This window comes from Cuculus canorus, chromosome 16 (genome assembly GCF_017976375.1).
Source record: "Cuculus canorus isolate bCucCan1 chromosome 16, bCucCan1.pri, whole genome shotgun sequence".
Taxonomy (NCBI): Eukaryota; Metazoa; Chordata; class Aves; order Cuculiformes; family Cuculidae; genus Cuculus; species Cuculus canorus.
Genome location: NC_071416.1, coordinates 1349930 through 1374078, shown reverse-complemented (window position 1 = coordinate 1374078; position 24149 = coordinate 1349930). Strand labels below are relative to the sequence as shown.

The 24149-nt window shown below is 50.5% G+C and overlaps 1 protein-coding gene across 3 annotated transcripts in view; it reads right to left on the bottom strand.

The window, feature by feature from the left end:
- Positions 1 to 320: 320 nt before the first annotated feature.
- Positions 321 to 24149, bottom strand: part of NDRG3 (NDRG family member 3) — a 63806-nt gene continuing 39977 nt past the window's right edge. Inside the window, exons 4-17 of one of the 3 annotated variants that reach the window (XM_054081666.1) lie at positions 14337 to 14442; positions 13564 to 13684; positions 12987 to 13049; positions 12601 to 12661; positions 10430 to 10516; positions 9844 to 9900; positions 8486 to 8589; positions 8021 to 8086; positions 6448 to 6499; positions 5055 to 5102; positions 4342 to 4377; positions 4208 to 4259; positions 2324 to 2407; positions 321 to 1867 (exon numbers count right to left, since the gene is read on the bottom strand). In XM_054081666.1, coding sequence (XP_053937641.1) covers positions 1689 to 1867; positions 2324 to 2407; positions 4208 to 4259; positions 4342 to 4377; positions 5055 to 5102; positions 6448 to 6499; positions 8021 to 8086; positions 8486 to 8589; positions 9844 to 9900; positions 10430 to 10516; positions 12601 to 12661; positions 12987 to 13049; positions 13564 to 13684; positions 14337 to 14442 — 1116 coding nt within the window. In that variant the 3' untranslated portion in view covers positions 321 to 1688. The remainder of the gene's footprint in view (positions 1868 to 2323; positions 2408 to 4207; positions 4260 to 4341; positions 4378 to 5054; positions 5103 to 6447; positions 6500 to 8020; positions 8087 to 8485; positions 8590 to 9843; positions 9901 to 10429; positions 10517 to 12600; positions 12662 to 12986; positions 13050 to 13563; positions 13685 to 14336; positions 14443 to 24149) is intronic. The other 2 variants (XM_054081667.1, XM_054081668.1) reach the window with 2 other exon arrangements.

The following is a 24149-nucleotide window of genomic DNA, read 5'->3' as shown; positions in this document are numbered from 1 at the left end:
GGGTGGCTCTGAGCACTCGCCTGGGCAGAGTGCCCGTTCCACAGCAATCGGTTTGGTCTCCAAAGCTGTCAAAGCTGGGAGTTTCTTCTCGCCTTTCCGCAGACGCCAGCTCTCCAGCGCCTTCGGAAAGGCTCTCTCACAGGACGAGGGGGCACATGGCCACACAGCTCCTGCTCGGCTGCGAAGACGCCTCTCGCAAACCATAGCCAGCGGTTCCCCTTCCAGGGAAAAGACTTTGCCTCTCGCGGCAGGAGATACCAAAACCAGCAGAGCTCTCGGGTTGTGCCAAGAGAAACACCACGAGCAGAGTAACAATGAAACTCAGTTATAGCTTTATTTAATAACTGGTACAAAGTCCCCATCAGGCAGAGCCTCTCAGTCCCATTCCCTACCTGAAATGGAGCAGAACATGAGCGTGACCCTTGGCGGGGCCGACTCCCAGTGAGTCAGGGCTGTTCAACAGTTACGAAAGGATGTTTTGCTCATCTGTCGAGACCTGCAGTAGCCTGACCACTCATCCCTTTTCTCCCATTAACAGCCAGACCCTGGCACGCAGCAGGCATTCGCCTCCTGCCCTCTGTGACCCGGCCAGACGTCGAAAGGCAGCAGAACTGTGAACTCCACAAAGACAGTCCCTACACGGAGGCGTTCACTGCTCACGCTCCGACCCGACTTGCAGGACTGTGCACCTGCTGGCAGTCATTCACATCCCCTGGGGTGTCCCGAACCTCAGTTCGCGCCCTGTGCAGACACCCGGCGCGGGGCTGGCAGCAGCGGGAAGCCGAGCTGGCAGTGCAGGAGATGTCAGGATCTCCACCTGGCAAGGGGCACTGCTGCCCATTTCACAGCTGTAGATGTTAGAGATTCACCTGTGCCAGGGTGGAATAGCGAGTGCCTCGGTGTTAACCCCATCTGGCCCTTCAGCAGCAGAGACAGAGGGCCAGCAGAGGTGGTCCGGAGGCCAGGGCTGGTGTCATTTACTCCCTTGTACTTGATTAATAGTGCACCGCGGTTAGCAAAGTTCACTTGCTAATTGCTTTGCCCTTTCAGGAGGCTCAGGTAAGAAATCACTCTGATCCTTCTTAACACACACACAGCCAGGAGACCAAGATGGTATTTCTGACCGTTTGTTTTCCCCATAGCTGCGTGGCATGCCGAGAGCCGTGGGAATGCACAGACCTTCCGGTGGGTTCTGCACTTCAGGCGCAGCTCTGCCAAAGAGCGCCGCCTGCTCCAGCGCCTGGAGGCTCACCAGCACCCCGGTCCTGCCTTCCCACGGCCCACAGACGCCATACCGACTGCACCACAAGGGTCCTTTAGCAGAAGCACAACTAGAAAGCAATTCTAAACCTCACAAAGCCACAGAAATAATATTTAAATGAACAGGGGAGACAACGGCTGTCATCTGGATTGATATACAGCACAGACAGGAGACAGGGGCAGCATGTACAGTAACAGGACTTACTAAGAACGCGGAATGGTAACAAGTTTTAAAGAGGCTCTGATGCCAAAGGCATACAGAAAGGACCAAAGTAATGCCAAGTACAGACTACCAAGGAGGTGGCGGCTCAGATGGGCATGCACAAGTTAGAGAGAACAGTTAATGCCATGTCAGATGAAATGCTAGATTCTGGGTGGGTTCAGTGGGGGCGAGTGGAGTTGTCTGAATCCAGAAGAAGGGCTCCTGCCTAACAGGATACTTCCATGGTTTGAGGTGCATCCTGGAGGTCACTTCCTTCCGGGGTTCCAGCACTTCCTTCACCGTAGTTGCTGGTGTGGGACCGGCTGCGGATGCTCTCCCCAGAGCCCACACTAGAGGAGGAGTGAGTACGGGAGCGCATCAGCCTGGTCATACTGGCTGCTGGCACTGCAAGAGAGAACAAGCGTGGGACTTAGGAGAGGGGTAAGTTCCGAGAGCAAGTGTCACAGGCAGGCAGATAACTGGGTAAGCACAAAACGAGCTATACCCCCAGGAAGAAAACTCACTCTTCACCGCCAAAATTAACTCTTTGCATGTCTAAAGCAAAATGTGTAAGGCCCAATTTCAAAAGGTCCAAGGTGAGCAGTGCCAGAAGTGTAACAGATCATTTGCAAGTGCAGTCATGTTGAGAGTCTGTGCAGCCCGCGGCAGCTGTGGTGCCCACGACCTTTTGAAAGTCAGTCTCGTCACTCTAGAAAACCACAGAGCTGAAGTCATGCAACAATCAACAAAGTACAAATGAAAGGTGAAAAACAATAGCATACATGTTGTACAACGGATCAGCCCAGCTCACAGGCCAGCAGGACATGCCGAGGCAGCAAGGCACCCAAAGAACTACTCAACTCAGCACACAGACTGGGGCCGAGGCGGATGCACGGTTGAAGGTACCTGACTCAGTGCTTAGGTGGCTGAGCTGCACATAGGGGACTGGAAACAACACGAGACAAGGAGAGGGATGAATACAGGAAAGAGCCAATTAGTTGCCGTGTTTGACTAGAAGCTGCACTGCTCCTGGGATCCCCAGCTTTAATACTTCAACTCTCAGATCAGACACTGCGCTGAAAGCTCCCAATATTTGTGAACCCAGCTGCTAATGAGCCTCTCGGGGAGGTGCCAGGCTGGCTCAAAAAATCCACCAGGGCCAGATCTCCTCAATATTTCAGCTGGAAATCACAAGGCACCTGGTGACCCTACCGTACACACAACTGCCCAACAGAGATGCCATTTTCCTACGGTGGGGAAACTGGGCTATACTCTGTAACTCCAGATACAGAACAGAAATTAATTTCTTTCCTTGAGTTGACAGCACCAGATTTCTGCTACAAGCCTCATGCAAGGCTTTACCTTCCATCTGCTGTGCCAGCACAGGCAGGTGCCACTGCTTCAGCCAGTGTGTGGAAGGAACAAGAATAGCTGCAGAGGAACTGGCTTGTGTGTTCTAGAAGTGGCAAGCTGCTGATTAACTTCTCTCTTGTTCTCCCCTAAAGAAGAGGCCTTGTTGGGCAGTGCCAACACAGTCTTGCCCACCCACGTTGGGAAAATCATTCTGGGACTGGCTACAACCTCTGGAAGTAAAACATTACCCCCTGTCCTTCCCCAGAGCTGTGCATCCTGTTTGCAAGAGATTTGACCCCTAAGGTGCTTCTGAAGTCCTTACTCTGATGACGGCACTTGCTGACTCTAAGCAACACCAGGAACACGAGATGTGAACACTGAAATGCTCTCAGGCTGTCGGCCTCCCTCTCCTGTAGGATCGGGCTTTCCTGGTCAGCTTCAGAGTACACAATCATCCTACAAGGTTCAAGCCAACTACACACAGCCCTAAGGAAATGGACAGCTTCTTCTAAGCTTGAGTTGGCAAAGAACTTCAGGCCATGGGGGGACCACTGGGAGTGTCACAGCTGCCACGGTGGCCGTGCTGGTGCTTAACCAGTCACTGGAATCAACTCATAATTGCAGCTTTTGAAGGTTCATCATCCACAGATGGGAATTCCCAGCCCTGGCCCCTGGCAGACAAGGCAGAGCTGGGCCAAGGTGCCTGCAATGATGACGGAGTTGTTTTAATGTACTGAGAAGTCCTGAAGGCCCCCAGGTTCCGCAGTGCCGGCGCAGGGGAGCCGAACAGCACTCAGGCTGACACACTCAGGACACAATGCCTTCTGTCTCTAAGCACACGGAGGAAGCCATAGGGTAGGGCATGCACTGGACAAAGCACAGCTCCCTCTGGGCTCCCCAGGGGTCGTGGGAGTCACGCAGCTCTCTGCTTCTGCCACTAGGGGGTTTCACTCTGAGATACCGCTTACTCCTGGTGAGAGTCTGAAAGAAACAGTGATCTCTGGGGAGAAAGGAAAGAGCTCTCCTGTACCTATCACAACTGTGAGACTGTGCTGCCAACTCCTTTCCTGCCAGAGAAGGTAGGCACTGTTCTCGGGAGCACACTTTGCTGGACTGGCTCAAAGATGGACTGAAAAGTTTTACCAACATCAGCAGCCAAGAAGGGGGCAGCACTCGCGCTGCAGTGCGGACTAAACACAGGGCAGGGAACACCATGGATTTGCTAGGACTTTTAGCACACCAGTCGATTTTCCAGCGCGGATGGATCTCCTGGCAAACCACACTGACTCATGGGTGGGGACAGAGATGCCAATGGGCTCAGATGGACCAGAAAGGCTGAGTTCCCTGCACAACAACCCCGTTCCAAACCAGAAAGTTTTGTTTGTCACTTACTGTAGCCCATTCCCTGCACAAAGTACTTGAAGGCTTCCGTCAGCTTGCCAGGCTGTGGGAACAGAGAGTGGGGTTTAGTGCAAGCAGAGCACAGACAACTCCAGTGCCACAGGACAGTGAGAGGTGTTTCTCACCTGAACCACCTGGGGCAGGCCCCCGCAGTCGGCCATCTGCAACGGGAAGCAAAAGGGAGGGTGAACAACTCTTCCACCCCAGGTCAACCCCAACTAAGCCAGCACTACCCGCCCCAGCACTGCCCACCCCGCCAGGGCTGGTAGCACCTGGCTGCGCTGGCACATTTCTACTGCTGTATCTCTGCAGCTGATGCAGACTGGGGATATGACTTCTGGGAGTCTGCTCCTGCTCCTGAAGGAACCCAGCACCCCAGAAGCTGCATTACCAAGCGATCTCAGGCCATACAGCAGAAGCCCAACAGAAACCGTGCACCGCCCTGGCTTCTCCTGCCACTCTTCCCAAGCTGGACTCAGCAGCTGTCTGGCACACTGCAGAGTCGGGGTGAAGATAGGAAGGACTGGTATAAAGCCAGAAAAAGTGATACTGTTGCTGGTGGAGAGCAGGGTGGAGGCAGGGCATCTCTGCCGCTTCCCAGCAGGCTTTCCCTGCTGGTTGAAGACAAGAGGAGTGGCCATAAAGCAGTGATTCAGGGACCCCCTAAAAAACTCTTCTCTTCCAAGTCTGGCTCCACACAGGAGGGAACACAGCCCAGAATGACTGTCCACAAACCTCTTAAAGCTAAATGCATGGAAGGCAGAAACCTAAGTGGAGCCGGCCTCAGCAAAAATGATGTCTTTGTGTAGGCTGGAATGAATTCTGGAGGGACACTCACCTTCAGAAGCGTTGTTTTGGTTGGGTCAAGACGTGAATTGCATTCAACCTGAAATAAGGGAAAGAGGGACATGATGTCTCGTGGAAAACTTGAAGAACTGGATGTAAAATGCAGGGCAGCTTCACCAAAGGCAGCGGTTGCCTTCAGCAGTGGGAGCGTCTCTGGGGCCAACAAGGATGGAGCAAGAAAGCAGAGACCACATAGAAAGAGAACAATGAATGAAAGGTCCAGAGAGGAAAGGCAGGTGTTCCCATTCAAGGTGACCTCGTGATGACAGAATGTCATTGTTCTCAGAGATGAGGCCATGACTTCATGGGAATTCATCCCCTGGTTTGGGGATGCATGAAACCCTGGAGCAGCTTCTGGGCTTGGACAACAAGGCTGGCAAGGAAGGAGACTTCTGCGCAGTGCGGCATGAAGGGAGATCACCGAGTCCCCGCGTCAGACAAGGCGGTCATGGCCACCTCTTCTCCACAAGCTACTGCGAAAAGGGAATAGGCAGGGCCTTATAGGAAAAGCAAGCACAGCACAGGAGAGTAGTACGAGCTGTGAACCTGGGCAACCAGACAGGCAAGCCAAGATCCAGTAAAACCTATTGCAATCCCCCAGCTGTGGCTTGGAAGCAATGAGAGTCCTCAGGAATATTGTCCTAGCCAAGTAAAACTTGGAGAATGTCTCCGAAGACTTCCACACCACACAGACTGATGAAAGGCAACAGGACACAACCAGAAGAAGCCCTGCAGCAGTTCTCCATGCACAGCTTCTAAGTGCCAGCTGCTGCTTCATGAGACTTCTACACTCTTCCATGGTTCTCAAGACAACTTCTGTTGCTCACAACCCCCTGGCCTCCCCATAATCTCCTGAAGAGGAGGAGCAACTTCCACCACAAGCACGCTGCACTGTGCCATGCTCCATCTACACCTGTGCTGGCAGGGAAGTGGGTTATAGGCGCCTGCAGAGAACAAACAGGAAGGAGATGCCTGTAAGAGTTGCCTTCCCTATGGTACAGTGCTTCTGCAGCGCTCTGTGTGACTTCCCTCCATACTAAGTGGAGTCACGGTGCTTATTTTTAAACCCCAGGCAGCCTCAGTAGAACAGCAAGAGAACAGTAATTCCTGACTGGAACTCAAGTCTACTTGCATGGGGTCCTCTGCATCACTTGTTGCACAAGATCCCTCACCTTCCAACTGCCCGGCAGGGCCATTAAGCCTCCTGAGTCCCATCTCTCCTACCAGAGGATGACAGATCTCGATAGCTGGGGACTGGAAAAGACCTTGGGATAAAAGTTTTCTGTGACTGTCCTGGGCAAGCTAAAAGCACTGCGGGGTGAGGCAGGTTTGCAAAGTGTTCTGTGGGGTAATGTCATGACAGGAAAGCGTTCCCATATACGTACCACTGCTTCCACGGCAGGTGAGCTGTCACCGACCACTAGCAAGGCAGGGCACCTGATCAAAACCCAAACAGAGAGATGTTACTCACAGGGCATCTAAGGGATTTCACAGAAGGTAGGGCTCTGGGAACCAACAGCCTCATGAAAAGTTAACAGTGCTCAGCAAAATTCCCACCTGCCGCTGAATTTTGTTGCACTAAAACACCCATCAGAGCTTGTGCGTGCACCCACACTGTCCCCTCCATGCACACCAACTACCACTACTGTCACACACTGAGAAACAGCATCCCTGGCTGCAAAAGTGAGCGTGCTCTCCGAAATGAACATCTGTTAGGAACTTAAAAATTACCACATCCAACAAGGTTCAATGCTTCTGAGGCTGGCTGTCAGCCCTGTGGCTTGGTTTGGATGTTAGAGAGCAATACCAAAGATGCTACGGAATGGAATACACTAGAAGATGTCAGGGTATCAAAGTCCTTGTTGGCAAATCTGTGCCTTTAGATCCATTTTTTAATTTTAGAACAATTAATATTTGTTGTGTAAAACACACAGAAGGTCACTGACCAAGCGGCTGTGAATTCACAGTGTTCATTTACAGATGCAGGTCAGAATGGGCTGGCTAGAGACCTCGCTGTGTGTGCTGGCTAGACAACAATCAGACTCGAGAGCCACAGCCCTCAGAGCCCATCGAGTGCCACCTCAAGGAGACAGAGGATCGATATGCAAGTCCACTGACACAGAGATCCACACCGACACAAGAAGTGTTTTAAGGGTCTGCAGATCCCTGTGAGTCCCCTGAATGAACAGAGAAGGCTGAGTTACAGCTGTCTGCACGACAGAGAGCAGCACGACTGGCTTTGCCTGGGGCCCAAGTAGGGAAAACCACCCCTTTGAGTTCAGGCAAGATCTAGACGGTTTGGCTGTGGATGCCTAAACCATTCCTGGGACTGGCAGGAGCAGAAGTCCATACGTTGGTCCAAGCAATAAAGCGCAGAACCCAGCTCTGGCATCTCCACACTGGAGACAACTGGTCACTTTCGCTCTCCGGCTTAGAACCTGAAAATGTACTTATGCTTCCCCTGTGCTGATTATCACCAGTTCTCCAGTGTCTGCCCCATCCCAGCTGTACCCTGCACACAGTGATCTCTCTCAAAGGAAAACATCACTGTCGAGGTGCGAAAACACTCCTGCATCCTCTGCATTCAGAGCCCTCTGCCATCCCTGGGAGAACAGCGCAGGTAACTTATGTTGGCAGGGTGGGGAGGGCAGTTAGTGTCAGCCAACAAAAACATGCCTCCCTAATTTTCCATAAAAAAACCCCAAATGAACAGCTAAGCAAGCGCTGTGCCTGCTGGGGGGATTCACTGACTCCTCTGCCCCAGCCATCTGGAGACTCTCAGTGTCCCCAGATGCCTCTCTGCCCTGCTCCGGCTGACATCACTGCACCAAAGCCTGGGACAGCCTGGACGGTCTGCTCGGCACTTGGGCTGATGGGGTTCTTGCTGAGAAGCAGCAACAGCTTTTCTGCCGCAGGGCCTGCGCAGTGACTGACCCAGGCCGATTCAGAGTGACTTACTTGAGTGTTTTTGCAGTATTTTCATTGATGCCAAGAACTGGTCTCTCAATTTCCAGGTCTCTGCGGCTGGAAGACAAACCAGAACAATTCTCCATCAAACCAGCAGAGGAAACTGGTTATCATGGGAGCATACAAAATCCGACCAGGTGTGCTGGCTCCAGCGACCAGGCAGCAGGTTATCGCTCCTCACGAGCAAGAGCACCAGCAGTAACTGCCAGAAAACAGGATCCACGGTCTCACAGTAAGCTGGCTGAGTTCCTAGAGAGATGATCTGCTGAGGTAGGAAAGGATCATTCAGGCACGAGCCTGAGCTTGGCTCAGGACAATGTCTGAAGACCAGGCTTAGGACAACGGTTCATATGACATAATATGATGTACTATCCAATAGAATAATGCATATGGCAGCGAATCTACTGAGCATTGAAGCTCCGGGAGCAGTCAAGCAGGCAAAAATGTATCCTGTACCTGTTGTATGAGGTGAGGAACAGCTGAAGGTTATCTTGGTTGATGTCTTGCGCGATATGAAGCCTGTATGTTTGGATCAAATCCAGATTTGCCTGCAGTTCCTCCTGTACAAAAGCAGAATAATTGAAAGATAGGGAACATTATTGTTCTCACAAATAAAGAAATGATACTCATAAAAACACCGAAGCATTAAACTGCCTCCACACACACTGTTCCCCTGTGAACAATAACACCGAGGGCAGCAGCTCCATTCTGCGTTAGCACCTAGGCTACATGAAGTGACACGACTGTCAACTGTCATATTTCAGTAACGTCATATGATTTTACAAATAGCAGCGCTTGTGCTGCAGCAGTAGAGTATAAAGGTACCGGGGACGAGGTAACTCCTCTGCCTCAGTGATCCTTGTACAGATACAAATCACTCTGGTTTAGGAAGGTCTTCTGCTTACGCTTCATCTTAAAGAAGCAAAGCTTTAGAAGTATGCCCCTGACCAGGACCAAGTAATCCCTGACTAGGACCAAAGGAAAATATCCCAGCTCCCACTTCTACAAAGAAACTGCATTCCAATGAGTGCTAGAGGGAGGCAGGAAGAAAACAGAATGCAAGGTAGTACTGCAAATAATGAAGGGGCTTGAAAGCAAGGTGGCATGGGCTTGGTCAACTCAAAGGTCTTTTCCAACCTAGTGGTTCTGTGATTCTATGAGAATAGCATGTGCTCTGAGCAGGAGGAAGCTGCACGACTCCTTCCTGTGCTGATGTGTATGCTTGTGGAAGGACTTTAGGTCAGGGATTGATCTCTGTGTTTTATATACTGTGCACAAGGCACAGACCCTTGCAGCTGCCCAGTAAGCTTGCTGGTTAGGAGCCAGTAACCCTCCAACAGAAGCTACTGCCGTATCCAATGCTTTCAGGAGGGACTGGTTCGCCTCTGCTGAAGCTGAAGGGGAAGACAAAGAGCAGAATGCAACGGTTCAACATCTCGACACATACAATGTCCCGCTGTTGACTCCCAGCTGATCTGTGCTCTAAAGGCTTCCCTGCTGGCTGCAGACAACCAGCTGCCACTGTTTTCAATGGACAGAGGTCTGGGCACCACAGAGACAGGAGTTCTGCTACTGTGTGGGATGTTACTTCTGTGGGACATGTCTGGAGTCTGGAGACAATCACGGCAAGTGTGAGGATGCACATGCTCCCTGCAGTGTGCAAAGCCCTGATGCCAGCTCGCCACGCAGAGAAGACAGCACTATCTGCGACAACCCTTGTTTGATGGACCAGAGCTATTTCAGAGCAGAACATACAGAAGTAACCACTCCACGTACAGTTGCACAGGCAATGTTAACATCTGCTGAGTACTTACATGGCCAAAATGATGCGCCAAGACAATATCCACTATGTTGGTTGTCCAGCCTGAAAACTGAAGAGTGACCATGAATGAGGAGGAGGGAGACTAACTGAAAAATGCAGTATCATTGCAAATATCAAAGCAGTTCCTCAGAAAAAAAAACCCAAAGAAACTACCTAAGCAATATAAGAAACAAATGCCTGAAGCTTGGGATGAGTGTGCAAGGCTCCAAAGAACCCTGTGCATACACAACACAGCCCTCCAGAACCCTGGAACTGCAAGTGGATAACAGAATAACTAAAAGATCCATTCAGCCTCAGCCCAATGAAGCCTGCAAGCATGAGTACTAAATCAGAGGAGAGCTGAGGGCTCAATGGCCTCTCATCTCCAAGCAGTTCACCAGGATTTCTCATTCACCCACGATCACACCCAGCCCTGCTCCTATGGTGGAGGTTGTACTATAATCAGCCTGAAAAGGCAGCAGGGACAGCAAGGAGATGGAACAGTTTTTGCCACAAATGTCTATACTTTTTCTTCTTACTCTACCCACTGTTCATTAAGTGCTGTGGAGAGGAGACGTACAGGGGAAGGAGAATCTCACCTTGGATGCTGCCCAGTCAATCCAACCCTTTGCACACGGATCAACATTAATAAGAACGAGACCCTCCACCAGATCAGGGTGGCTGAGCTGCGGGGAGAGAGCAGAGGCACACTCAGAAGGGTGATTCAGCCCAAACGTTGGTCAACAGCAGGCACAGAATCTGGAAATCTTCCAGCAAAAGGAAGACTCCGTGAGGAGCTCGTTCTGTGCCAGACAGGCAGTGGCCTTTTCAGAGCCTGGCCCAGAGCTGGCTCTCAGCCAGACCTCACTTGATTCTGTTGTTGGCGCTGACAGACTGGCTGCTCAGGCAGCACCTGCGGCCTGAGCTGGCCCCAGCAGGGTCTGCTGGTCACCCATGGTGTCAGCACACACCCTGCTCTGGCGCCCATGTACTGCAGGGGTGTGAGCAGCGACTTGCTCTGCTCCAACCTGATGCCTCCAGGAAGGACCTGGACTGGCTCCTGTGCCTGGCAAAGACCTCCTTCCCCTCCTCAGGGAAGAGGCAGTCTCCCAGTGGAGACATGGCAAACCGGCACGACCTGGTGAATGCCAAGGGAGTTGGTGCTGAGTCCCATGAGCACCCACAGCCTGCGGAGCCCTGGGGAGCTCCAGCTGCAGGGGTTCCCAGCTCAGCTCAGGCAGCCCTGCTGTCCCCGCCTCCAGACACCTGCTCCCCTGCTCCAGCCCTGCAGCCCCAGCCCCCTGCAGCTGACCTTGGGGGGCACGTGGGGAGCACGGGGACAAAATGCTTTGAGAAGGGCTTGCAAACACAAACCCAGCAATCTAAGGCAACCTGTGAGCTCCAGGCTCACTCCAAGGTTGCAGTTTTGCAGCAGCACTCCCCCTCCACTGGGTAGATCAGCACAGGTAAAGGAGAAGGAAATAACTAAGCATGATGGGCACGGTGGGGTTGGGCTGATGGCTGGACTGGATGGTCTCAGAGGTCTTCTCCAGCCTTAATGATTCCACGATTCTATGAACTCCACCCTCATCAGGAAACTGTCTGCAGTCCAGGTAGCATGGCAAAGGTTTTCTAGCGCTTCACTGAGCTGAGGACAAAGGCTTGTTTGTGTGATCTTCTCTTTAGCAAGACTGAAAACTACCCAAGATACAAAAGCAAGGAACAGAGCAAATACCAACACTGCCCCAGCCCAACCCTGACTGAAGAACCAGGAAGCAGAGAACTTTTTGTAGGAAAGGCAGCTGCATGGCTTTAAGAGACAATAAGTGACCTAAATCACAGAACACTAGATTCGTCTGAGTTGGAAGGGACCTCAAAGCCCATTCAGTTCCAAGCCTCCTGCCATGGGCAGGGACACCTCCCACTGGATCCGGTTGCTCAAAGCCCCATCCAACCTGGCCTGGAACACATCCAGGGATGGGGCAGCCACCACTTCCCTGGGTAACCTGGGTGAAGGCCTCCCCATCCTCACTGTGAAGAATTTCCTCCTTATGGTCTAGCCTACATCTGCCCCTCTCCAATTTATAGCCATTCTTCAATTTATAGCCATTAAATCAGCAGCAGCTCTCTGCACCCAGCAACTTGAAGCAAACTTTACTGAGAATGACAGAATTCTGTATCTTTTTAACACTGTCTCTGAAAGATACAGGCAAATTCCTGGGCTGCTAAACTATGCCGCTGTTTCACATGCTTATCAACACTCCACCAGATTAAAATGTAGAAGTGAGGACTGATAAAGCCACCACTCTCTCACCAAAGAGTGGAGTACCAAATCGACTTCCTTCCAGTGAAAAAGCACATTCCTCACCAGTGCTGGCTCACAGAACATCACCAAATCAATTGTCTGGTGTCGCAAATGGTCGGATTTGATGATCTTAAAGATCTTTTCTAACCTAAACGATTCTGTGAAACACTGAAACAGCACACCGTAACGTAGCCAGTCCTTGTGAAGACACGAGGTGGGGTATTCCTAGCAGCCAGGATGGGCTCTCCTGACTCAAAGACATCATGTTACAATCTCTCCACGTCTGGCATAGCTTCAGATTAGCCTTGGCTCCAATTTAACAACCTGGATGCGAAGTAGCTCTCGCAAGGCTCCCTGCAGGCCTATTATAATTACTGCTCCTTTGCTGCTACCCCACAAACGGTCAGTTTGAGCCACAGAAGACCTCAGCTCATATAAGTCACAATGAAATGAAGAGATACTTACTGCACACCTGCTGAGGACATAAGCACCAGCTCCCAGTCCAATCCCAATGAAGCTTCTCAAGCTGAAATACAGACATTTCACAATCAGCAAGGCTGAGTTCACAGCTGAAGCATCCCTAGAAGCAAAGCCTTTCCCCTCCCTGCACCCAGATGTTCACTTATGGTTCATTTTCAAACCATCCCATCAGTGATGCAGCAGCCATAAATTGTCTCATGTGCAGACAATGTTCTCAGCTTAAGAACCAGACAGAGTTACGCAGGTTAGGAGATGCTCAGGCCTCTTGCGACAACTCAGTGAGCAAGAGCAGATGTTGTCAGCAGAGACAGAGGGAGAGACTGGAATGGCTGTATCCAGCTGGTTCACCCCGTTTCCTTTCAGAGACTTACTTCAGGTGTGTCAGAACAGCAGGCAGCATTTCAGCCAGTTCATCCATACTGGGATACTGGTACCTGAAAAGCAACAGAAACTGGAATCAAAGCACCTCGAAATACAACTTGACAGAGATTACTTTCCAGTTCTACCCTAAGGAACATCCGATAGATATGGGCGTAGGTGATTATTTTGCAACAATACTGTATATTCCAGCCAACTGCATGGATCCCATCCCTCAGAGCAAGACTAACACAGAGCTGTGTGTTTTGGGCAGTCAGACTCCTGTGGGAGGATGGACAGATGGAGCAAGGAGCTCCAGCTAGACTGCAGCGTGCTGGTCTTGGCCTGAGGTCAGAAAGCTGGTACCAGCACTTACCACTAGTGAGGGCTTTACCCGTGCCTCAGTAGTAGGGGAGTTCCCTGAATGCCCCTTGGGAAGACTCCTCACCTTCCTATTTCCTCTGTTCCTGAAAGTGATCTCCCACTACCCTCAGCCTGGCAGGCCCCGTTGGCTTGAACTGGGTCCCACTCCAGTCAAGACTGTAATCCAGCCCAAATCTGGAACAACAAAGGTCTCTGCAGAGCTCTTACCCGGATGGGAATGGAGGGGCTCCTTCCTGCTGGCCTGGTGCATCTACATGGCACACGGCAAAATGCTGAGTGATCTCTTGCATGTCTTCAAAGTTAAAGAACGCGTTAAAACAGGATTTGTCTACAACAACAACAGAAAGAAATGAGACATTTTGTGCAGTGTCACTGTGATCCCCCCTCCAAAATCACCACGGCACAAATGCGCACGAGCCCTCCCACCCTGCTGAGTGCGGCGGGTGCTGGGCGATGCCCGCTGCTGTGCCCCACTGCCTGCCTCACAAAAATCACTGCCACGACTGCAGGGCACGCAAACGCCACCCCAGCAAGCACGCCCAGGAGCCAGGGCCCTGCAGCGCTTGGGTACTCACAGCACATGCTGAGCAGTGAACAACACAACAGTGGTACCAGGGAGGAAGATGTGGAAAGAGAAACGGAGCCCACTGCAAACATTACACTACTTCTGCAGCCTTGTAGAATGGATTTGCTCGCCTGCCCAGCACCCAGGGAATGGATGCCTTGTGGCAGCAATATCACACAATGCAACAAGTCACTATAGTGTGGTGGGTGGACTTATTTCCACCTTTCCACGTCGGCCCTGCCTTGTCAGGGCTGTTGGAACGGACAAGGGGATGTCACATGCTCTCTCTCTCTCCTGCAGACCTTTATCTTTTTACCCTAGAATAACCTGTCCCATCTCAGCTCCAGTCCCCACACTCAAAAGCAAATACGACAAATGACTACTTTTTCAGGGTCCTGGGAATGCGAGAGCTTACGGTTGAGGCCAATGTCGTGGTATGTGAGGATGACAGGTCTGTTCCCCTTGGGTGTGCCCCGCATGGTGACATGGACCACTCCGAAGGCTGTCTCAATGTCATGTTCCTGCAAAGAGAGAAGAAGGAGGCCCAGTGTCACGTGTGCTACCAGTGCTGCAGGGAACGCTAATTGAAGGCCAGCAGCAAGGGTCTCATCCACACCTGAACATTGCTCTCCTGACCACAGCTGGTGGCTCAGTACAGCTCTTGCAGTCTGCAACCCTGCCAAACCTCTTCCCAACCACTGCCAAAAGCAGATTGCTTTTGTACAGATATGTGAAGGCGTTGGGGCTGTGTTTTCTTGTGACCGAGATCTCATTTCAGTGGCCTTTAGTGACATTGCTGCACTGCAGCAGAAGCCGTGTGTCGTGTCCATCTGTCTGTAGGGGTTCATGGCATCACGAATGCAGCACCACTCCCACAGATGAGCCCTCGCTCCCCAGCTGGCATCCCTCTCCCTCCAACCCACCACCAGCTCACAAGCTTCTTCTCAGTGTCCCTCCAACTGCATCGCCTCCCCCTGGGAATGTCCTATCCATGGACAACCCGATGCAAGGGGACACAGCGATGCTGGAGAGGTTGGCAGCAGCCCCGGCCCAGGTACCATGGACCAGCATGTTTGGAAGCAGCACGAGAATGCAGCACAGAGACCAAAGCTCTGCAGACCCCACCACTGCTGTCTTGGAAATTACGCCCACGCACAGGAGACTGGGCAGCAACTTCTCCCTTCAACAGCATTAAAAATGAAAGACACGGGTCTGCACCTCCCCGCTCCCCGGGCTGCCTGTCTGCTGCAGACACACCGTGGCCAACAGCCCATCTGATCTTGACCATCCTGCTGCAACTAACGCTGGCTGCAGCTTGGCCCTCCAGCCCTGACTTGTCTCCCCAGGGAAGGCTGAGCACTGTGCCTTATCAGAACACTTTTTCTGTGTACTAGGTTTGGTAAAGTGGTAGTAAAATACCCTTCAGCTCCTCCAGCAGCTGGCACAGATAGGCAGTTGTGCTGGTCTCTAGCTGGGTGTCTGTACAGCAGTTTCAGGACCTGTTTCCTGATGATTTGCCAGCAAAACAGTGCCTTTTACCAGGCAAAATATTGAGGACTTTGCCCTGTGCCTTGCATATGAGAACAGGGTACCTCTCCAATACTTGCCTGGTGCAGAAACAGAAGCCACGATCTGCTGGTGACCAACACAGAAGCTCCTATGAAGCTGTCTGAATTTAACTAAAATAGCTGCAAACACTGGGATAACTACAGACCTGGGAACAGCTGCAGAGATGGCAGTGGCTGAGTACACAATGTCACCTGTAAGACCTCTCTCTCATATACAGTAATCAAAGGAGAGGCATGCTCTGACTTACAGACACTGTAAAAAGCATCAATTTTCTTCATATTAAAAAAATACCAGCTCAAGGTGCAGCCTCATGGCTCAGCCAGAAGACAGGATATTAAAACTGCAAAAACATTTTTTACTGGTTTACGCAAAGCATATAATTCTGTTTTTTTTAACAGTATTTTCCACTAACGTGGAAGTGATTAGATCAGTTACAGGGCACAGGAGAGTGCCTGGCACGCAGCATGTCAGAATCCCCCTCGCCCCTTCTCTCTGGGCACTGCCAAGGGCTGGCTGTGTGGCAGACTGATTCCGTTCTTGCAGCAAAAGATTCTCTTTTCCCCACCTGTATTTCTTTTCATGGGCCCTGAAGCCTCTCCCCCCCTTCTTTGGCATTCTGCACAGCCAGACTACCGGAGGCCACCTGCAGCCTTCTCCAGCTTGGCTCTGAGGGGTAATCAGACAGCTCTGTCTACCCGCACCCTCAGAAGTGGGCTGGGTTTTACTTAAGCTGAGTTCCCACACAGCAGAACCCGACCAAGCCAGAAGGAGGCAAAAGAACGCGGGGTTATCCAGCCTGATGCTCAGCCAGCTCCCTTTCCCTTCGGAGGGGCTGTGGGCCAAGGCACCCTGCGCAGGTAGGAAATGACCGCTCCATGTGTGCCAAGTGAGTGTGCAGCAAAGGAGCACCAGGAAGCCCACGGCACAGTCTCTGTCTTCTAAGCCTCCAGGAAACCACCAGGCTCTGCCCCTTGCATGTCTTCTTGGCTCTCTGGGTGGCTCTGCTAAGCTGGATAAAGTCCTGTTCTGTGATCCAGTGGGACACATTGTGAGCCATGGCAGTGGCATTCATAGAATCATAGAATTGCTTGGCTGGAAAAGACCTTTGAGATCATCAAGTCCAACTGTACCCGTCCACTACTAAACCAGATCCCTGAGCACCTAATTTAAATCCTTCCAGGGATGGGGACTCAACCACCTCCCTGGGCAGACTCTGCCAGTGCCTGAGAAACCTTTTGATGAAGAACTTCTTCTTGATGTCCAATCTGAACCTGCCCTCGTGCAACTTGAGGCCATTCCCTCTTGTCCTATTGCTTATAATGTGGGAGAAGAGACTAACACGCACCTCGCTACAATCTCCTTTCAGGCAATTACAGCCTCCCCTCAGTCTCCTTTTCTCCAGGCTAAACCACCCCAGCTCTTTCAGCCGCCTCTCATAAGGCTTCTGCTCCAGCCCCTTCCCCAGCCTCCTTCTCCAATGTCGCAGTTTTTAATAAGTCCTTTAACAAAACTGGCAGCTTTTGGACAAGTTCAAGGCAGCGCTTGTGGCTGAAACGGCAGAGTGCAGCAAACTCACGCAGAGTCCAGCCCCTGGGTGCACTTCCCTCACACTTGAGCTACTCAAGTGGCCAATTGCTATTAAAAGCTGGTCTCTGCCAGCTCTGGCAGTTGTTGGTCTCTGCCATAAACAGCTTTAACTCACTGACCTAGCAGGAAGCTATCCAGCTGCCTTTTATTGTTTTGTAATCTTACTTTGTTAGATTTCTGCCAATTCAATGCATTAAGAAGCTCCCAGAGAGGTCTGGCAAATGCTGGTGCCGGCGCAGAGCCTAAGGGAAGTGCACGGGGAGGGGAGGAGAAATCCCCCTGCCCTGAGCCCAACACTGGGTAAACTGACTCACGTCTGATGGAACTGCACCTCCAGAGGATGAGGGCTTCGCAAGTAGCAGGTTGATGATCAAACAGAAGCACAAACCTCAAACTGAGCCAACAGTGAGAAAAATACATAAATCCACAAAAAGCCAATGACGTAAAGACAAGTCAGCAGTGCCATTCTGGATTTACACACAAACTTGCTCCTAAGGTCAAATGTGCTTCCATTAGCCAGGATCCGGACAAGGCATTGGAAACAAATACCCACCTCTCTCCAGAGCTTTTGCTCAAGCACCTCAATGTGCATCATCCTGCAGGTACTTTTGCCCTCTGAAGTTGAGCTTGGGTCTTAGCGCTCCAGCAGTGAAGGGAGAGAGTTTCCTTGAGCTCAGAATCAATCCTTGCTCTCCCACTTCCCTTGACTTTGCAGACTGTGTTAACTGCGATTTGGGGAAATGGGATTGCTTGCTGAGAAGCGGCTTTTCACGTCACCCCCAGGTACCAGAGTACTCCCCTCGCTACCCTTGCAGTCACGCCAGTGATTCAAACACAGGGAGCACACACTGGAGATGGAGGCAACTTGAGAAATCCGACCCTGACCAAGGCTCAGCGAGCAGCTCTTCAAAAAATTTAAGATACTAAATCTGCAAGCCTCTTCCCTGCCCTTTACAAAGCCTTGGACTGGGAGTGCTTCAAGTTATTCCTTTTTTTCTCTTGATAGCTCCCAGACAATGTGGAAATCCTCCTCTTGGGAAGCAGCCCCCCTCCTCTGCTGCCACTGCTTAAAGCCTTTTACTTTTCAGGCTTTCTCCAAGCTCTACAAAGTGAACTGCAGACACTACACTGGAGCTAAGGATCTCCACATTCACTTTTTTACCTACACATTGTGACACTGCGCTGATCTCCTCCCCAAGATTGCCTAGAGGTTGCTTTAGCTTCCCTGCAGGACCTTCCATGTCAAGTTCTCCAGTGAACTTTATTTTCACTGAAACTTTGTCCTGCAGCTTCAGAGCTTTTATCTTGACCGATGATTGCAAAGGACAAAACCATTTTCAGACGTCACATGATTACAGCACACAACTTCCCTGTCACCTCTATGTCTCTGAAACAGCTCTCCCACATACCACAGCCACACAACAGCATGAGGCGGATGCCTAACACAGAGCTTACGCATCATGCTTTAGACAGCAACAATAGCCTTTAAACCTCTAAGATACAACTGCTGCCTTGAATTGCCAAAAAAAATAGTTATTATTTCATTACATCATTACTGGTTTATTACTCTTCCAAACATGGAGGAGACTAGCCCAGTTACAATGCTCACCTGAGTGGTCAGTAAGAGAAGGGCTGGCCAAACATGTTTTCTTCACACCCTTCCTGCGACTATGTGTTCCCTGCCAGCCTCTCAGCGAGATGTCCTGCTGGCGTCACTGCCTCCACAACCACTGCCCACCTGCAGTTCTGCCTATTCTCTCCCGGTATTTCCCACTGCTCCTGTAGAAATATGGTGTTGGGAAGTATCAGACACTTGTCATCTTCTCAGACACTGGCATGCTTTGCTCCTGCTTTGCTCCTGTCTGTGTTAGGCCAGCTTTGACACACTGCAGCAGTGCAGCTTGAGCAAGGATTCACGGATTGACCAGAGATTCACCTCGCAGCTGCCTGACCCCAGCTGTGGCCTGAACACCGACCTGCTCCAAGGTGTGGGGAAGCAGTGACAGACATCAGATGGAAAAGATGGGACCAGCACAGCCAGGTTTTAACAAATGTGCAGTCTGCAAAACAATGGAGGTGAGTGCAAGAGAAGATGATCTACAGCTGTGTTCTCAATAGCCTGATAAAATTTAATGTTCATTTAGGGACTGGGAACTTTCTCAGAGGTTCCTCTGAAGAGATGTTATCTTCTGCCCTTACTTGTACAGCATGCTGTGGTTCTACTCCGTGTGCCCCTTTCTGGGCTGAGAAGCTCTGGACTGTCTGACCAGTTCAGGTACAGCAGCTTTTCTGTGACTGTGATGCTGTTCTCCAGAGCTGCCCCGTCATGCTCTGTCCTTTCTGAGAGCAGGGGGCTGGCAGCAGTCAAACACATGTGGGCGTGCTGTGGATTTACATGGTAGCACAATGAGGCCACTTTGTTCTCTTGCTCCTAATAAACAAGAATTGATTTGCTTTGCTGAAAGCCATGAGCGCCAAGCTGACATTTTCACTCATCTGTCACAATGTCAAGGTCTTACGCCTCTGGATCTTCACCAGCTCTGAGTTGTCCCTTTTCCATTTCACTGTAAGATGGTTTCACCCAATGTGCATCCCACTTCATGTTTGCCCAAAGGCAGATAAAGTTTGCCAGTGCACCTTCCAGAATGTTTTCCACACCATTTAAAAGTAGATTTAAGCAGGGATGGTTTTTTTTAAATTTTTTAATCAATATTTCATCCATGAAAGGACCTCTCCTCTGGCCACATGGCCCTCTAAGTCCCTTAAGACATATGTCTTAGGACTCCTTCTGGTAATGGTCTTTTGGAAATCCAAGTAGGCTGCATGAGCTCAATTGTCTTCTTCTCCAAAGAACTCCAACAGCTCTGCAGGACAGGACTTCTTCCCTTTACAACCCCTCCATTAATCCTTTCCTAATAGTTATCCATGTAATTCATCCACATACTCCTTGCTAGTTTTCCAGTCTGTCTGCTATAGTAGGCAGTGAATGCCCACAGCTCCTCCGGGTTCTGTACAAACTGTGTTAGAGGTGAAGCACTGCAGTCCCTGGCCACCACGGACTCACCTTTCACTTGTTAAAAGTCAACTATTTCATCCTTAAGCTCATTTAACTTCCGAGTTGACGCACCCAGCCCTGGCAACCTGCTATAAAAGCAGATATTGAAGCTGTTTTACAGCCTCTGCACCAGGCACTGCGGTTTGAGGCAGGGTCTCTGCTGACTCCCACAACAAGCATTACAGCACAGTAACTTCTGCAAGCTGCTCCATGGCAAGCTTGTGTGCATAAATAAATAAATGTGTTTTTCTGCTATGGCGAGAACTTCCCTGAGCCCCTTCAGAGCTCAGCACCCTCCAAACTCTCCCACATGGTTCCTTTTCTGATAGGTTTGAAACAAGATTATTATTTTTTTCCGCCTTTGCGAGTCATCTTTCAAAATCCCCTTTGCCTGCTTTGCTCTGTTCATATATTTAATCTGCTCGAGTTTATAACCTTTTCCATTTTCTCCAGCTTTTTGAAAAATGCTTTTTTGTTTTCAATAGCCTCCCTGCCCTTCTGCTCAGCCAGGCTGGCTCCCTGCACCATTCCTCATGTCTGCGCTGATGGATGGTGGGCATTTGCTCGCTGCTTTGCTTATTTTCTGTAAGCTTCTCCATTTCTCTGCAGCCCTTGGTTTGAAATTTGAGTGCAAAAGCAGGGAAGTTTTCGAGGGCTTTTTTTTTGGTTTTTTTTCCCCCAAGGATGTTGACCTGGGGCACATGATGGTTCCCATCACAAAGCAGCTCTTTGAAGTCACTATTCTAAACATGTTTCTCTGCCCTTCTCAGCATCACATTAATGAGGTCTCCTCCTCCCTAGGGCTACCTAGCTTGTTGTTCCAGAGAACTCTGGAGCTCGAATGGAGCATTGGTGTCATGTCCCACAGCCACATCTGTCTGACACAGGACAGTGAAGCTTCCTACGCTTGACCTCTCCTGCCCTTGCAGCTTCTCTGATCACCATCTTGGGCACTCTCACAATTACAAACAAAATATAAATTTCTTATTTAGGCCTGGGATTTCAGTCTAAGGGGAATTTAAGTTATTCACTGACATTAGAACCAAATCTGATCAACAAGCTTCCTTTAAAGGCAGGGAGGCCCGGGCTCAGGTTGCCCAGGGAAGTTGTGGCTGCCCCATCCCTGGAGGTGTTCAAGGCCAGGTTGGATGGGGAGGTGGGAGGTGTCTCTGCCCATGGCAGGGGCTTGGAACTGGATGGACTTTAAGGTCCTTTCTAACCCAAATCATTCCAGGATTCTACGATCCACCTGCATTCCACCACCACCTGTATCTGCCCTCTCCTCCCTGTACAGTGTAAACAGGTATTAGTGTTCCACTGTCAGTGTCCACCAAGACGGACCTCAACTCTCTTCTGTGACCTCAGACAAGAATACAATAACCACTGGCAGAAACAAAACAAAACTGAGATTTTTGGGTGCAACTTTTTGTTACAGGTTGGCTGTCTTGATGATGAAGTTCTATTGAAAAGAGTGCATCTCTCACCCCTCTGCCCTGCCACACATCCAGTGAGCTGATTATCTCATGGAAACGTGTAAGGAGGAGTGCAGAGCTGGATTCACTGTCCCACTACATCAGGAAACCAAAGCACCACACCCTGCATGTTTGGATGGAAGTTAAGGGCTGTGAGTGCCCACACAGTGGCAGAGGCACCAACTTGCCATATCCTGTGAAGATGCACTCAGGCAGGGGCCGTGCAGAACACAGAGCAGCCAGGGAAAGGCCACCAATGCTGCCGACCACCTCCAGAAGCACTGTGATGCTAGCTGTATGCCTTATGGCCCCAGGCCCAGAGAAACACTGCTTTCAGTCAGAGCCCTACACGCTAGAGAGATGTGTGTGAACCATAAGGGCTCAGATGCTGCGAAGTGATAAGAGACACCCTCAAGAGCAGCTTCAAAACATCTGAGATTAAAGACAAGCAGGAACTGCTGGGAGGTGCTCCCTGCTGGGGACTGCCGAAAGTTCAACTGGACCAGGACATTATCCTATTTGGTCATAACATCTTTGAATGATTCTTAAACAAAGATGCACACCCAACTGTGAATGCCGAAGTCTAAATGTCCCGTGGGACCGACTGTGGGCAGAAGTGGGTGCCTGCCCGGCCGCACACAGTTCCAATGGAGAAAGGGAAGCAAGGACAGAGCCACTGACAAGTGCCACAGAAAACTTCTCATATGAAAACACTTCTGATTGAGAGAAGGAGGCACCGAACAGCAGCTCCAGGGTGCCAGTGCCTGAGCTCCAGAGGCTCCCAGACAGCAAAGGTACCCGGGTGCCGGACTGCAGCAACTCCGAATTCCAGCCATGCTTCCTCAGCTCCAGGGCAGAGTGGTCTGCAGAGCTCAAGCTTCAAAAGTTATTGAAGTCTGAAGCAAACCATTTGCTTCACAGTGGAAATGATTAATGGGAAGAGTTCACATTACCACTTTTCAGCACTAATTTATTACATTTCATTTTGGTGTAACCAGATGAGTTTCAATCCCAACGTGAAGCTGCTCAAAGTTCAAAATTAATCCCCTGGAAAAGCTGAGAACTGATTTAATTTGGAGACCGACAATAATAATCACAGCTGTGAAATCCTAATAGTATAGAATAATAATAGAATAGTATAGAATAATAATCAAAGCTGTGAATTTGTATTTTCACAATTCCAATTTGGCAGAACACAGTGCAACGAGGTGTCCGCTGCTCCCATTCTGCTGCTGCTCCAGCCTGTCAAACAACGGTGGAGGGCTACAAACATCCCCAAAACAGTGAGATTAAGAAGGCTCAGCTCCTGGTTCATCTAAGGCAAAGAACTCGCTGCTGCTGCTCTGCTGCGAGGAAGAGGAGATGTGGGTTACTCAGGTCAGGTTTTCCCTGTTTCAGCAGTACTATAGCTAAAGCAATTATCTACTTTATGTCATCTTTGCCAGTCTTGGCAAAAGTGGAAACAATTGCAGCATGCTCGACGGGCAGCCATGGGGAGAGTAGAGCCCATTGTCTTGTCCTTTGCAACTGCTGCCCTCACATTTATAAAAACAACACCACAGCCTTTAAGCTAAGGAAAAATATTGTAAGGCTGTAAAGCATCACCATCTGGTAATGCTCCCCATTACAGCACCACGGGCCCGATCGCAGTTGGTAGGTAAGCGCCTACACCTCCTCTCTGCGCAAAAGTATTTTGGAAACAAGAGAGCTGAGGGAGACGGCTGCGTGGGCAGTGAGCCTAAATCAGATTTAAAGCAACATCTTGAACTAAATTATTCATTTCCATACAGAGCAGAAATTTATTAATAGACAACACAGTATGATCTATGCAAGCAGGCAATGGTTCTAAGTGCTTTTGTAATTGGATTAAGTCTTAGAGAAATGCTAGGTGAGAATGAAGAGCAGCAGCAGAAGGAGGCGTGGGCTCTGGTTACACAAACACAAAGGCAGCAGGAGACAAAGGTGCTGCTGGGCTGTCCCCAACCTATCCCTGTATACACAAACAAGCCTTTGTGTGCTTCTGTTGCAAAGGCACACAGTGCTGTAGGACAGACCCAGTGCGTGCCTGTAACCTTTCCTAATGCTCTGTGCCAGCCAGAGAGAAGCGGCAAGTCACCTCTAAATCACAGGTTCTGCTGGAGAACAGACACTGGCTCTGCTGGCAGAGAGACTGCAGGCAAGTGACCTGCAGGAGCACAGCTGCCAGGGTGGGTTTGTGCTCCCAGATCAGAGGCCACGAACTCCAGCCACAAAACACTAAGGAGGACAAGGAATTAATGCCAACCTCTACGTGTTGGAGACAGAGCAAGACGTACTTCTGTTTCTTGTTTCCCCATCTTCTGCTCTGCCCACGTGCTATGAGAAGCAGTCAAAGGCCCAACCTTCTTGCTGTCCAGTCCAGTCCCCAATGTCATGAGCAAGGCACCCAGCACTCAGGAATACGTGGTGCTGCTTACTGCTGCTCTGAGGGTCAATCCCCCTCCCCCAGTTAATGCAGGAAACTGGACCTGCCTGGATCTATAACAGTTCTGGGTGCATTGAACCC